The following is a 15,391-nucleotide window of genomic DNA, read 5'->3' as shown; positions in this document are numbered from 1 at the left end:
TTCAATATGGTGGCAATAGGGCATTAAGCCAAACACAGGGCTCTTCTAAGTGCAGGACCCTGTGCGACTGCACAGATTGCATGTCCTGTCTCTAGGAGCAAAGGTGCTGGCACCACAGTGTCCCACAGAAAGCCAAATAATTCTGGCATTATCTTATTAAGATACTTCCTTTTTATCAGCTCAGGAATCTCGACTGGCTGGAACTTGTGACCAGGAAGAAAAGGGGAGAGATGTAGAGATTCCAGGAAGCCCCTTTTCAGCAAGTCTTACATCTTTTGCTTGGGCCAGGCTATGATCTCCGACAACCTGATGAGAACAATGGGAAAAGTGGCCTCACATCAGTCTGTTTTGAGCCTTCCGAATGGTGTCAGGAATGGGCTTGTGGAGGTTGAGATGGCAATTAAGCTTTTACTTGTCTGCTGGGATAACCAGGCCTTGGCTTCTTTTGCCATCCAGCTGGGCCTTGACTATTTACTAAAAAGAAAAGAACGCTATCCCGGGATCCTTGAAAACCAGGCTGACATGGGGATGACGTGTACATATGTGTGTTTCAGAGCTGGACACAAATGATTTGAGTCTAATGTCTCCATTCAATATCTTGGATAATTAAGGTCTTTTGCCTGAAGGGTACTGTGGGCTTCAAGCATCCCAGGTTCCCCTGATATTCTTGAGGCCAGAAATTTATTCTATTGGAAATCCATAAGGCAAAGCCAGGTCAACACTGTGAAGCAAGCACTTGTCTTCAGAACTTACTTCTTCCACCTCTGCCTCATATGCCCCAAAGGTCTCACCAGGGATCAGACTCAGGAAGAGTGAGTGAAGCAAAAATGGATCACATTCCTGGAAAGGGCAGAGAGTGAGCTGGCAGATAAGGAAAGATGTTATGCCTGTGGTCTAGCCAGGCCCTGTGCTGGGCAGAGTTGGTGGAGTCAGTTGCCCAGACAGGGCAACGTCCACGTCAGGCTCTGTGTTCCTAGCAAGGAGGGCAGGGCTTACTGTAGACCATTTGTCCCAAGAAAGTCTTCAAAGCTTCCTATTTTTAATGTATTTGGAGCTTTTTTTTTTAGACGGAGTCTCACTCTGTTGCCCAGGCTGGAGTGCAGTGGCGCGATCCCAGCTCACTGCAACCTCTGCCTCCCAGGTTCAAGCGATTCTCCTGTCTCAGCTTCCTGAGTAGCTAGGACTACTAGCTACCATGCCCACCACCATGCCTGGCTAATTTTTGTATTTTTAGTAGAGACGGGGTTTCGCCATGTTTGCCAAGCTGGTCTTGAACTCCTGACCTTGGGTGATCTGCCTGCCTCAACCTCCCAAAGTGCTGGGATTACATGCATGAGCCACTGCGCCCAGCCTGGAGCTTTCTTAGTGAGGGGTACTCAGGATAACTGTCTCCCCACAACCCTCCTTTCCCATTATCCCTCCAAATCAGGCTCCTCCTCCTGGCAGTAAGCATGGCAATTTCTTTTATTAATGGATGCCTGAAGGGAAAGTGTAACATTTCTGCAGGTTGATAGAAGCATCTTCAGGCTGGGTACTCTCACCTCACCTCTGTTTTCACTGGTGAGATTAAGTTGGGCTGGTGAGGGAGGTCACCAGAGGATGCTCAGGCACTGAGGTGGCAAGTCTTTGGGCTGGTGGGGATGGGCGGAGGTCGGGCCTTGACCTTGTGAAGTTGCAGCTGCCTCAGTTCTCTCACTCAGGGCTCAGAGTTATGCACCATGCCCATCCCTGACCTCATCTTTTATCTTGGAGATGAAGACCAACTGGCATAGTTCTGTTGGTGGACTGAGGGCTTTTGACTCCTGGAAATCATGAGTCCTTCTCTGAAACACTACTCCCGAAGTTGCTTTATCTGAGGGAGTATTCTGGATGATGGTGCCATGTGAAGAACCCAGAGAAGTGCCACTGGTAGGGCAACTGGAGTGTGTCCTGGGGCAGCACCAATCCAACCCCAGAAATCATGGTCCTGTAGCACTGTAAGCTAACTGGGAGGGAACAGAGGCAGGGCTGTTGGCCCCATTGCTGCTACTAGGAGCTAATGGAAGACCAGTATATCTAGATGAGCAAACAAAACTTCAGTTGATTCTGTGAACATTGGAGACACTGTCGGAAGAGACACATTGTTTCCTGCAAGTTAAGAGGTAGGAAGGGGAAAGTGGCAGAGATCCAGTCTGATTCTGAAAAAAAAGAAATTTTTTTTTTAGATTTTCCTTTAAAATGGCCTCCAGAATATTAAAGTCAATGAACTCATCATCACCATTCCTATCTAGTGGATCAAGAGACGCTTAGGTGACTTATATCGGTAGTCACCAGAAACTCATTCTACCTACACAACATTCATCTTCCTGCAGCCTTCTTGCCTGAAATATTGGATATGGATCATTTAAGAGCAGCCAAGATGGCTGGCTGGAGAGAATGTTATAGTGGTTAAGAAGCTGTATGCCCTTGGACAAGTTACTCAACCTCTCTCAGCCTTGGTTTCCCCATCTGGAAAAAGACAACAACAATGCCCCGAGGACTGAGACAATATATGCAAAGCTTTTAGTACACCAGTGGGAAGTGTGTCTTGGGCCAGTTCACGCTGGGCCCATCACCATCAGCACAATATCATCCTCATCAGCAACAGCATCACCATCATTGCAGGTACCATTGATTCAGTAAGATGCCAGGCATCCCACTTTACCAAGCCATGAGTCATCCTTAAAATCCTACAAAATGAGGCCAGGCACAGTGGCTCATGCCCAGCTCTTTGGGAGGCTGAGGCAGGTGGATCACTTGAGGTCAAGAATTTGAGACCAGCCTGGTCAACATGGAGAAACCCCATCTCTACTAAAGCTACATCCAAAAATTAGCCAGGAACAGTGGCACACCTGCAGTCTCAGCTACTCAGGAGTTTGAGGCAGGAGAATCAGTTGAACCTGGGAGGTGAAAGTAGCAGTGAGCCAAGATCACACCACTGCATTCCAGCCTGAGCGACAGAGCAAGACTCTGTCTCTAAAAACAAAACAAAACAAACAAACAAACAAAAAAACAGAAAGAAAAAGTTAGATAGCGGGAGGCTGAGGCAGGAGAACAGCTTGAACCTGGGAAGCAGAGGTTGCAGTGAGCTGAGATCGCGCCACTGCACTCCAGCCTGGGCAACAGAGGGAGACTCCAAAAAGAAAAAAGAAAAGAAAAGGAAAGTTAGCCAGGCATGGTGACAAGCACCTGTCACCTCAGCTACTCAGGAGGCAGAAGTGGGAGAATCTCCTGAGCCTGGGAAGTTGAGGCTGCAGTGAGCCATGATAGTGCCACTGCACTCCAGCCTGGATGACACAGTGAGAGCCTGACTCAAAAAAAAAAGGAAGATCCTACAAAATAGGTTGTTTATCCCCTAGAATTCAACTCTTATACAGATCTGCACCATGGACTCAGTGACCAACCCACTGTGAAAGTGGTCCAGAGGAAGAAGAATGATATTCTAGCCACTAAAGCAGAAAAATGCAGGAATGTGTCAGGGCGCCATTCCTCACATGGGTCAGGATGGGTGCCAAGTTCATGGCCAGAGGGTAGAGAAGGAAACATAGAGCTGTTTGTCCAGTCCATCACTTGTGTGAGGTTGGGCAAGTCATTTAACATCCTCAACCTTGAGTTTCTTCACTTGCAAACTGGGCATAAGGTAATAACGTCTGCCTTGCCAACCTCACATTGTCAATGTGAGGATTCTATGAGATATGATCTGTAAACCTGATGTGTGGAAGGTGTTATTACTCTTACGCTTTCCAAAGAAACCCCTGATCCTCCATTGAGGCCTCTGCTTGCTCTTCCTTCTTTCCTTCAACCATTATTTATTGTGCAGAAGCCCTCTTTTCAAACCACATTCTGCTCCGTCTGCAAATCAATGCATTAATATCATGCATTCCAATGGACATTCTGCTGTATACAGTCTTTTGGGAGTCTGCTTTTTTATGTGTAAGTCCTTTATGGTCCGATTAGTTTGGAGAGAACTTTTAGAAGCCATTATTTGGCCTAAAAGCAGGGGGCCAGCTCTAAGATCTGGTGACCCCATACGGTATTCTAGGAGGCTCTGCTTGGTCTTTGTCATATCTGCTACCTGCAGAAATGCCTCCACTGAAGAGCCACTTATTGTCACCTCAGCTCTAACTAAAGACTAATATGAAAAGTATCATTTAACAGATAGTATGGCTTCAAGAGTTTGGGGCTTGAGAATCAGAAGCATCTGACTCAAATCCTTGCTGTGCCAATTAAAACTGGGGGACCTGCTGAATGTTAAGCCTTATGCTCTTTGAGTATCAGCTTTTTTTTCTTTTCTAAAGTTCAAGGCCAAGTGCAATGACTCACGTCTGTAATCCCAGAGCTTTGGGAAGCTGAAGCAAGAGGATTGTTTGAGGGCAGGAGTTCAAGACGAGCCTGGGCAACATGGGAGACCCTGTGCTACAAAAATACTTTTTAAATTAGCTGGACATCATGATGTGCACCTGTAGTCCTAGCTACATGGGAGGCTGAGGCAGGAGGATCGTTTGAGCCCTGGAGTTTGAGATTATGGTGAGCCATGATCCTACCACTGCACTCCAGCCTGGACAACAGAACAAGACTGTCTCCAGAGAAAATAAAAATAAAGTGTACAACTGTGATTGAAATTCAGTTAGATAAAATATTTATCTAGAAGAGTGCTGGCGCCCTTATAGTCGGCTAGCAAAAAAGGGTAACTATCACCATCTATCATCCTGATTTTTTCTTTTTTTAGAGATGGGGTCTTGCTATGTTGCCTAGGCTGGAGAGCAGTGGATATTCACCAGCGTGATCCCACTACTGATGAGCATGGGAGTTTTGACCTGCTCCGTTTCTGTCTTGGTTTACCCCTCCTTCGGCAACCTGGTGGCCCCCAGCTCCTGGGAGGCCACCATACTGATGCCAAACTTAGTGCGGATACTTGATCAGGGTAGTGCATTACAGCCCAGAACTCCTGGACTCAAGCAATCCTTCTGCCTCAGCTTCCCCAGTAACTGGGACCACAGGCACTCGCCACCATGCCCAGCACCATGACTAATACTAACACATGGCCATGCCCTCAGCCATTGTTTATTATGGCAGAAAACATCTAAGATGCCACATGATAAACTGCTCTTTCAGGGAAAGAAGTCTTCCCTAAGGAACTACTAAACTTATTTTTACTCATCTAGGAGAAAATATTGAAACCCTGTCTGCCTACAAAATACCAGAGCTTCTTGGGGAATCTAGCCCACGTTGCTAAAAAGTGACATGAAGAATCAGCATCTGATGTCAGAGGTATTCACCAAGGTTCAACTGATGGGGAAGTTCTCCCTGTTTCCCAGCTCACTACAGCTCCAAGCGGGTGAGGGCCAGTGTACACAGGGATGTACCTGGAGCTTGGGGGTGGGGAGAGAAACCAACAGAACCAGTCCCAGTCTTTGAGGAGCCCCCAATCTTGAGGGAAGGAATAAAGTTCCTGTCTTCAGGGAGACCCCCATCTGATGGCAGAGACATAGTCCATGCCACTAGAGACTCTCTAGTATGATTGGACAGACAAAAAGGACCAAAACAGGATGCTGCGCCTGGCCTTTTCTGCTAAGAGGTTCAGAGCTAAATTCAACGGTCAATGCAGGAAGCACTTTATCACACCCTCTTCATATAATGATCTCTTCCCTTTCTTCGTGTGGCTTCTGATCATTATTATTTCATTTAACAGTCCTACTGAATACAAGTTTTCATTGTAATGTGCTACATCATCCTTTTTTAAATAGTAGAAACAGACTGGGTGCGGTGGCTCATATCTGTAATCCTAGCATTTTGGGAGGCCGAGGTGGGTGAATTGCTTGAGGCCAGGATTTCGAAAACAACTTGTCCAACATGGCAAAACCCTATATCTACTAGAAATACAAAAATTGTCCGGGCACGGAGGCACATGCCTTTAGCCCCAGCTACTCAAGAGGCTGAGGCACAAGAATTGAAGATAGTGGTAGTGGGTTGGAGCTCCTTAAGGATCGGAGTTTTGCTCCAATAACAGGCCCACAGGTCAGGGCTGGCTGTAACAGGCTCCTCTGCCCAGGCCTGGGTCTACATGTAAGACAAGTACTTATTACCCATATGTTTTTGTTGTTGTTATTGTTTTGTTTTGTTTTGCTTTGTGTTTTTGAGATGGAGTCTTGCTCTGTCTCCCAGGCAGGAGCGCAGTGGCGTGATCTCGGCTCACCACAACTGTAGCTGGGACTACAGGCGCGTGCCATCATGCCCGGCTACTTTTGGTATTTTTAGTAGAGATGGGGTTTCACCATATTAGCTAGGCTGGTCTCAAACTCCTGACCTAGTGATCTGCCCACCTCGGCCTCCCAAAGTGCTGGGATTCCAGGCCTGAGCCACCGTGCCTGACCTATTACCCATATTTAAAAGACTTGTTCAAAAGACAAATTCCCAGGGCCCCTTCCCAGCCCTCTTATGCCAGAATTCCCAGGGGGTTTGGGCTGAGAAACTACAGGCTTAAACAAGGGCCCTCATATGATTTCTATCATCAGGGAAATGGGGAAACATCAGGCCCAGCTCTTCTCTGAGCATGGTGAGAGGACTATCAGAATCAACTAGAGGAGCTTCATAAAATGCAGATTCCTGGGCTCTCCACCCAGGACCACTGAATCAGAATTTCTGGGAGAAGGCCCTGGAATATGCATTTTTACAGGAACCCAAGGTGATCTCTATGGGCTGGATGTTTCCTTGCAGGCCCTCCTGCAGTGTGAGCTACTGGTCACAAGGGGCCAGGTCAGAGTATCTGCTCACAGTAAGCTTTGGGTGGCAGGGTGGAGGGAGATGATTCAAATCTCTAGCCTTCTTCTTTAGACAGTCAAGCAGCAAAGATCCCTTAATTCCACAGCTCTATGTTGTGGAGTTCTCCGAAGTTTTTACATATGACCTTCCCTCAGAAGCACTGAAGTTCAGACGGAGGGCATCTCACCATCTCCTGGGGCCTTTTGCACGGTGGAACCAAAACTTCTCAAAGGCCTTTGGTTCCACATCTCAGTCTCTGCTGTCCTGTTGCTCTGTACCCTCAGCACACTCCATTACAGGGCCAGCCTTTGGGGCAAGTGATCTAGGCCTAGACCAGGCGGCATAGCTTGAAGGGTGTGAAAATCCACCCATTATGGTTGACATGGTTCTACTTCTGGGCTCTCCATATATGACTATCTCAATTTTAGCCATAAGTGGAAGACAAGGCAAAGTGCCTAGTGGGGGCAGATCAGTTCTACCAGAAATATATTAATACATAGCAAGGGGGTCACTTTTTTTTTTGGAGACAGAGTGCTGCTCTGTCACCCAGGCTGGAGTGCAGTGGTGCAATCCCGACTCACTGCAACCTTCAGCTCTGGGCTCAATCAATCCTCCTACCTTGGCCTCCCAAGTAGCTAGGACCATAGGCATGCTCCACCACACCCAGCTAATTTTTAAATTATTATTATTATTATTTTGAGACGGAGTCTCACTCTGTCACCCAGGCTGGAGTGCAGTGGCACAATCTCAGCTCACTGCAACCTCTCCCTCCCAGGTTCAAGCAATTCCCCTGCCTCAGCCTCCCGAGTGGCTGGGACCACAGGTGGGTGCCACCATGCCCAGCTAATTTTTTGTATTTTTAGTAGAGACGGGGTTCCACTGTGTTAGCCAGAATGGTCTCGATTTCCTGACCTTGTGATCCACCCACCTCGGCCTCCCAAAGTGCTGGGATTACAGGTATGAGCCACTGCACCCGGCCTAATTTTTAAATTGTTTGTAGAGACAGGGTCTTGCTATGTTGCCCAGGCTAGTCTTGAACCCCTTGCATCAAGTAATCTTCTCGCCTCAGCCTCTCAAGTAGCTGGGACCACAGGCATGTACCACCACACCCAGCTAATTTTTAAATTTTTTGTAGAGATGGGGTCTCCCTTATGTTGCCCAGGCTGGTCTCAAACTCCTGGGCTCAAGGGATCCTCCTGCCTTGGCCTCCCAAAGTGCTGGGATTATAGGCATGAGCCACTGCACCCAGCCAGGGTCACATTTTTACTAAGTCTTCATTGTCTACTTACCTGTATGTCTTTATCAATCCGTCCATCCTCCTACCTACCCAACATTCCAGAAAAACACAGAGCACCTGCCAACGCACCAAATTCATTAAGGGAATATGTGTGGGCCTACCTAGCTCCTCTCACATCCTTTTTGGCCAGAGATCAGGCAATGGCTGTATGCTTCTTGATCCTGCATACATGGGTCCCTCATAGCACTTGTGTGGCTTTTACAAGGCCTTGGATCCAGTCGGGCTGGAGTGGCAATCACCAGCAGGTCCCTCAGAGTAACATTATAGCTCTGAGGACTCTGCAAGAGGAGGGAGGACACATCCAGCTGCTTCTTCTCGCCAGAGCTGTCACTGCGGGAGTGGCACTCCCCAGGCAGGGAGGGGTTTTCTGGAAAGGCAAAGTCAGAAGCATCAGCGATTTGTGCTGCTGGATTCAGCACAAATTCCTGGTGAAGACCACCTCCCAGTAGGGTCCCATGGCCTATAACTGCCATTCAAAGCTCTTTGAGCCAGAATCAGCCATTGCTCCTTTTCTCCATATAGTTTTTCTTCCCCATTTTTTCATACTTAACATCAGTAACTGGTGCAGCCTCAGCTGAATGAGCCTCATGTGAATGAGAACCAGGAAGTGGTGAAGAAGGGACTTGGACAGCAATCTGTTTTTATCTTTTTTGTCTTCCCAATCAGACTAGAGACTTCCTAATGGTATGGACTGTGTCTCCACCATCAGACTGGGGTTTCCCTGAAGACAGGGGCTGTCCCTCCTCCAAAGACTGGGAGCTCCCCAAAGATTAGGACTGGTTCTATCGGTCCCTCTCCCCTTTAAGCTCCTGGCATATCCCTGTACACACTGGCACTCACGTGACAGGTTATTCATCCCCAGCTTGGGGTTGTAGTGAGCTGGCAAGAAGGAGAGCTTCCCACTCAGTTGAAGCTTGGTGAGTAGCTCGGATATCAAATGTGGCTTGTTCATGTCACTCTTTAGCAAAGTCCAGTTTGTGTTCGGACTCTCCCAGAAGCTCTTGGATTTTGTGGGCAGAAAAGGTTTTAACATTTTCTTCTGGGTTAAGTGTGGAGGGGTCTGCTGCTTCTTGCATTTAAAGGATACCACCCTGTCCGTCTCTGGGCCACTGTACTCAGAGCTGGCGGTCACAGCCAGGGTTGGCGGAGACTTTGGGGAGATTGAGAGTTGGGTGGTGGATTCTGGGGTGGTTTCTACGGAGGTTAAGTGCTGGAAGAAAAGACAGTTCAAAATGAGACTGTGGAAAGCAAAGGGTTCCTTCCTATGCTATTTTTTTTTAATTTTTATTTTTTGAGACAAGGTCTTGCTATGCTGCCCAGGCTGGTCTCGAATTGGGCTCAAGTGATGCTCCTGCCTCAGCCTCCTGAGTAGCTGGGACTACATGTGAGTGCCACCATGCCCAGCTCCCATGCTATTCTTGATTAAAATAAACAGATTAAGAGCTGGTTCATTAGCAGCAAGAAAGATTAGGTTAGAATAGTTTCCTCACCATGAATTGGTTAAACAGTAAGGCAGAAGACAGTAGGAGACTCTACAGCCTCCTCTAAAAGTCTCTAAACATGAAACAGATTATAAACAATAAAGATTGGCAATCAGAACAATAGGTATTATTATTGTTGTTATTATTATTATTATTATTATTATCATTATTATTTGAGACAGGGTCTCACCCTGTCACCCTGGCTGGAGCGCAGTGGTGCAATCTTGGTTCACTGTAACCTCCACCTCCTGGGCTCAAGCAATCCTCCCACCTCAGTCTCCTAAGTAGCTGGGACCACAGGCATGAGCCACCACATCTGGCTTTTGTATTTTTTGTAGAGATGGGGTTTTGCCATGTTGCCCAGGCTGGTCTCAAACTCCTGGGTTCAAGTGATCGGCCCACCTCAGCCTCCCAAAGTGCTGGGATTACAGGCATGAGCCTGTAATCTCCTGCCTCCTGGAGGCAGGAGAATCACTTGAACTTGAGAGGCAGAGGTTGCAGTGAGCCGAGATCACACCATTGTCCTCCAGCCTGGGTGACAAGAGTGAAACTCTGTCTCAAAAACAAACAAAGAAACAAAAAAAACAATGAAACAAACAAAAAAAAACTAGTCTTGGGGAAGAAAAGAAACTGCACTTGATGAGATCTGCAGCTTTGCAGCTTTTTGTCCAAGGACACCCACAATCCACATGGTGTGGGCAGCAGAAGCCACAGACTTACTGGCTAGAGGTAAAGTTTGAGGCAATCAGAGAAGCCAGAGAAACAGAGTGTAAATTGTGAAAGTGTGAAATCCTTTCATGTGCAGTTTGGCGTGACTGATAAACTACACATGCTGGGGGTTGTAGAATGAGGAGGAAAGGATCTCAGGGGACCCAATAAAAAATAGCACTGGAGGCTGAAATAACTAATAAGATTTCGATTGCTGCTGACCACAGTAGATTTTGAATGTGAAGTTAATGGATTGCTCAAATAAAAATCACTCTTTAGGCTGGGCAAGGTGGTTCATGCCTGTAATCCCAATTATTTGGGAGGCAGAGGTGGAAGGATCACTTTAGGCCAGGAGTTTGAGACCAGCCTGAGCAACACAGCAAGATCCTCATCTCTAAAATAATTGTTTAAAAATTAGCCAAGCATGGTAGTGCACACCTGTAGTCCTAGCTACTCGGGAGGCTGAGGCAAGAGGATCACTTGAGCCTGAGAGCTTGAGGTTATAGTGAGGTATGATCACACCACTTCACTCCAGCTTGGGCGACAGAGCAAGACCCTGACCAAAATATATATATAAAATGTGTATATATACACATTAGTGTGTATATATATATATATATATATATATATATATATATATTTATCACTCTTTAGAACAACAAACAGAATCCAGAGACTCTACAATGAATCACTGCATCATGCATAATTCATGATGTCCAGCATCCAAACTTAAAACCACTAGATATGGCCAGGTGCAGTGGCTCACACCTGTAATCCCAGAACTTTGGGAGGACAAGGCAGGAGGATCACTTGAGGTCAGGTGTTTGAGACCAGCCTAGCCCACATGGCAAAACCGCATCTCTACTAAAAATACAAAAATTAGCCGGGCATGGTGACAGGCACCTGCAATTCCACCTACTCGGGAGGCTGAGGCAGAAGAATCACTTGAACTCGGGTGGCAGAGGTTGCAGTGAGCTGAGATTGCGCCACTGCACTCCAGAAGCCTGGGTAACAAAGCAAGATTCTATCTCAAAACAAAACAAAACAAAACAAAACAAAAAAACCCACTAGATACGCAAAAAAAGAAAAGAAAAGAAAAGAAAGAAACCAGAAAAATATAATCCACACTCGAGAGAAAAAAGTAGTCAATACTCTAAGACCAGCTGGCCGCAGTGGCTCACACCTATAATCCCAGCACTTTGGGAAGCCAAGGTAGGTGGATTGCTTGAGGCCAGGAGTTCCAGACCAGCCTGGGCAACATAGCAAGACCATATTGCTTAAAAAATTAAAATAATAGATAAATAAAAATAAAGAAATAAAATACTATGAGATGACCCAAATGTTGGTTCATTAGCAGACAAGAACTTTAGCAGGCATTATAAATATGGCCAAAGAATTAAAAGAATATGGCTGGGTGCAGTGGCTCACGCCTGTAATCCCAGCACTTTGGGAGGCCAAGGTGGGCGGATCACGAGGTCAAGAGATCGAGACCATCCTGGCCAACATGGTGAAACCCCGTCTCTACCAAAAATACAAAAAATTAGCTGGGTGTGGTGGCACGCGCCTGTAGTCCCAGCTACTCGGGAGGCTGAGGCAGGACCTGGGAGGCAGAGGTTGCAGTGAGCCAACATTGCACCACTGCACTCCAGCCTGGCGACAGAGTGAGACTCCGTCTCAAAAAAAAAAAAAAAAAATTAAAAGAATGTATGCATACAAAATTCAAAAGTTGGGAATCTAAGCAAAAAAACACAAACTATAAAAAAGAACACTAGCCTGGGCAATATGTACAAAAACTATAAAGATTAGCCAAGCATGGTGGCATGTACCTGTGTCCCACCTATTCGGGAAGCAGAAGCCAGAGGATTGCTTGAGCCCAGAAGGTTGAGCCTGCCGTAAGCTGTAATTGTGCCACTGCACTCCAGCCTGGGTGACAGAGTGAGACCCTGTCTCAAAAAAATAAATAAAAAGAACTGAGTAGTATTTCTACAGGGCTTAAAGGTATAATAATTGAAATAAAAAATTCACTGAATGGGCTTAATGGCAGACAAAACAGTCAGCGAGTTTGACTATGGAGCAATAGAAATTATTCAATCTGAAAACAAAAGAGAATCAAGATTAAAGAAAAGTAAATAGAACCTAAGAAGTCTGTGAGACAATATTCTGTGACTTAACATACATGTTATTGAAGGGTCCAGAAGAGAAGAGAAACAAAATAAGGCAGCAAAAGATTTTGAATAATGGCAATAAATTTCTCAAATTTGGTGAAAGCCATCAACTTATAAAAACAAGATCAAGAACCCTAAGTAAGATAAATACAAATAAAACCATACTCTGGTTTCTCTTTAGATGGTATAAATCTTCCACCTTTTACAAATAAAACCATACTCTGGTTTCTCTTTAGATGGTATAAATCTTCCACCTTTTACAAATAAAACCACACCCAGACACATTACAGGCTCATGCCTATAATCCCAGCACTTTGACAAGCTAAGGCAGGTGGATCACTTGAGGTCAGGAGTTTGAGACCAGCCCGGCCAACATGGTAAAACTCAGACTCTACTGAAAATACAAAAATTAGCTGGGCGTGGTGGTGCACGCCTGTATCCCAGCTACTCAGGAAGCTGAGGTGGGAGGATTGCTTGAGCCCAGGAAGACTGAGTTTGCAGTGAGCCATGATTGTGTCATTACACTCCAGCCTGGGCAACAGAGTGACAGCCTGTTTAAAAATATAAATAAATAAATGATTATATTAGGAAAAAAGTCTTAATAGTCTAAGCTTTCTCCTTAAAAAACTAGAAAAGTGGCTGGGTGGGGTGGCTCATGCCTGCAATCCCAGCACTTTGGGAGGCCGAAGCGGGTGGGTCACCTGGGGTCGGGAGTTCAAGACCAGCCTGACCAACACGGAGAAACCCCGTCTCTACTAAAAATACAAAATTAGCTGGGCGTGGTGGTGCATGCCTGTAATCCCAGCTACTTGGGAGGCTGAGGCAGGAGAATCGCTTGAACCTGGGAAGCGGAGGTTGCAGTGAGATGAGATCGTGCCATTGCATTCCAGCCTGGACAACAAGAGCAAAACTCCATCTCAAAAAAAAAAATGAGAAGAGTAAAATAAATCCAAAGCAAGCAGAAGGCAAGTATTAATAAATAGCAGAAATCAATAAAATCAAAAATAGAAAAATAGACAAAACTCAATGAAACCAAAATCCAGGTTTGTTTGTTTGTTTGTTTGTTTGTTTGTTTGTTTTTGAGACAGAGTCTCGCTCTGTCGCCCAGGGTGGAGTGTGGAGTGCAGTGGCTGGGACTACAGGCGCACACTGCCACGCCCAGCTCATTTTTTTGTATTTTAGTAGAGACGGGGTTTCACCGTGTTGCCCAGGCTGTTCTCGAACTCCTGAAATCAGGCAATCTGCCAGCCTCGGCCTCCCAAAGTGCTAGGATTACAGGCGTGAGCCACTATGCCCGGCCCAAAATCTATTTTTTTTTAAAAGGTCAATAAAATTGATAACTCCAGCAACATTTATAAAGTAAAAAAGAGAGAAAGAATAAGGAAATTACTAATATCAGGAATGAAAAAGAGGGTATCACTAGACTCTACAGACATTAAAATGAAAATAGGGACTACTATAAATAACTCTTCATGTATAAAGCCACCTCAGATGAAACGAACCAATACCTCAAAAACCACAAACTGCCGAAATTCATTCAAAATAAAATAAGTTATTTGGATAGTCTTATATCTACTTTTTTTTAATTGAATTTTTAGTTTAAAATACTCTAAAAAAGAAATATCCAGGCCCAGATAGTTTCTCTGGGGAATTCTATCCAAATATTTAGATAAGAAATAATGACAAATCACCAGGCACCATGGCTCATGCCTATAATCCCAGCACTTTGGAAGGCTGAGGAGGATGGATCACTTGAGGTCAGGAGTTCGACACCAGCCTGGCCAACATGGTGAAACCCCATCTCTACTAAAAATACAAAAATTAGCTGGGCATAGTGGCGGGTACCTGTAAATCCCAGCAACTCAGGAGGCTGGGGCAGGAGAATTGATTGAACCTGGGAGACTGAGCAAAGATCGTGCCACTGCACACTAGCCTGGGTGACAGAGTGAGACTCCATCTTAAAAAAAAAAAAGAAAGAAAGAACAACAAATCTATATAATCTCTTGCAGAAAACAAAAGAGAAAGGAATACTTCCTACTTCCCAACTCACTTTATGGGGCCAGAATTACACTAATATCAAAGATATACAAAGAAAATAGAAGAAAAAAACCACTATAGACCAGTATCTTTTATGAACTTAGACATAAAATTTCCCAACAAAAATTTTAGCAAATTAAATTCAGCAATGTATTTAAAAATATACGATGACCAAGTGAAGTTTATCCTGGGAATGCAAGGTAGGTTCAATATTGAAAAATCAATCAGTGTAACCCACCATATTAGCAGTCTAAAGAAAAAAATCCATATGATTATATCACTTGATGCCAAAAAAGCACTTGACAAGGTTCAACATCCATCTATTATTATTATTATTATTATTATTTGAGACAGAGTTTTGCTCTTGTTGCCCAGGCTGGAGTGCAATGGCACGATCTTGGCTCACCGCAATCTCTGCCTCCCGGGTTCAAGCAATTCTCCTGACCCACCCTCCTGAGTAGCTGAGATTACAGGCATGCACCACCACATCCAGTTAATTTTGTATTTTTAGTAGAGATGGGGTTTCTCCATGTTGGTCAGGCTAGTCTCGACCTCCCAACCTCAGGTGATCTGCCCACCTTGGCCTCCCAACGTGCTGGGATTACAGGCGTGAGCCACTGCACCTAGCCTCATCCATCCATTATTTTAAAAAACTCTCAGCAAACTAGGAATAGACGTGATCTTTTTCAATCTGATAAAGGGCATCTACAAACACCTGACAGCTAACATCATACTTAATAGTAAAAGATTGAATGTTTCCCCGCTAAAATCAGAAACAAGACAAAGATGTTCGCTGTTTCCACCCCTATTCAACATTGTACCAGAAGTCCTAGCCAGTGCAATAAAGCAAGAAAAATAAAGAGACTAATGATCGGAAAGAAATAAAACTGTCTTTATTTGAAAATAACATATGATGAAAATCC

At 45.2% G+C, this 15,391-nt stretch overlaps 1 protein-coding gene across 3 annotated transcripts in view; it reads right to left on the bottom strand.

Moving 5' to 3' along the window:
* Positions 1-1,440: 1,440 nt before the first annotated feature.
* TTLL6 (tubulin tyrosine ligase like 6) overlaps positions 1,441-15,391 on the bottom strand; it is a 55,094-nt gene continuing 41,143 nt past the window's right edge. For all 3 annotated transcript variants that reach the window (XM_063706287.1, XM_055387712.2, XM_055387713.2), the window contains 4 exons: positions 12,093-12,209; positions 8,918-9,287; positions 8,179-8,444; positions 1,441-2,177 (listed from right to left, as the gene is read on the bottom strand). In XM_063706287.1, the coding sequence (XP_063562357.1) occupies positions 8,179-8,444; positions 8,918-9,287; positions 12,093-12,209 (753 nt within the window). In that variant the 3' untranslated portion in view covers positions 1,441-2,177. The remainder of the gene's footprint in view (positions 2,178-8,178; positions 8,445-8,917; positions 9,288-12,092; positions 12,210-15,391) is intronic.

The sequence above is a fragment of the Gorilla gorilla genome, chromosome 4 (genome assembly GCF_029281585.2).
Source record: "Gorilla gorilla gorilla isolate KB3781 chromosome 4, NHGRI_mGorGor1-v2.1_pri, whole genome shotgun sequence".
Lineage (NCBI taxonomy): Eukaryota > Metazoa > Chordata > Mammalia > Primates > Hominidae > Gorilla > Gorilla gorilla.
The sequence above is the reverse complement of the archived record's forward strand: the minus strand, read 5'-3'. Positions and strand labels throughout refer to the sequence as shown.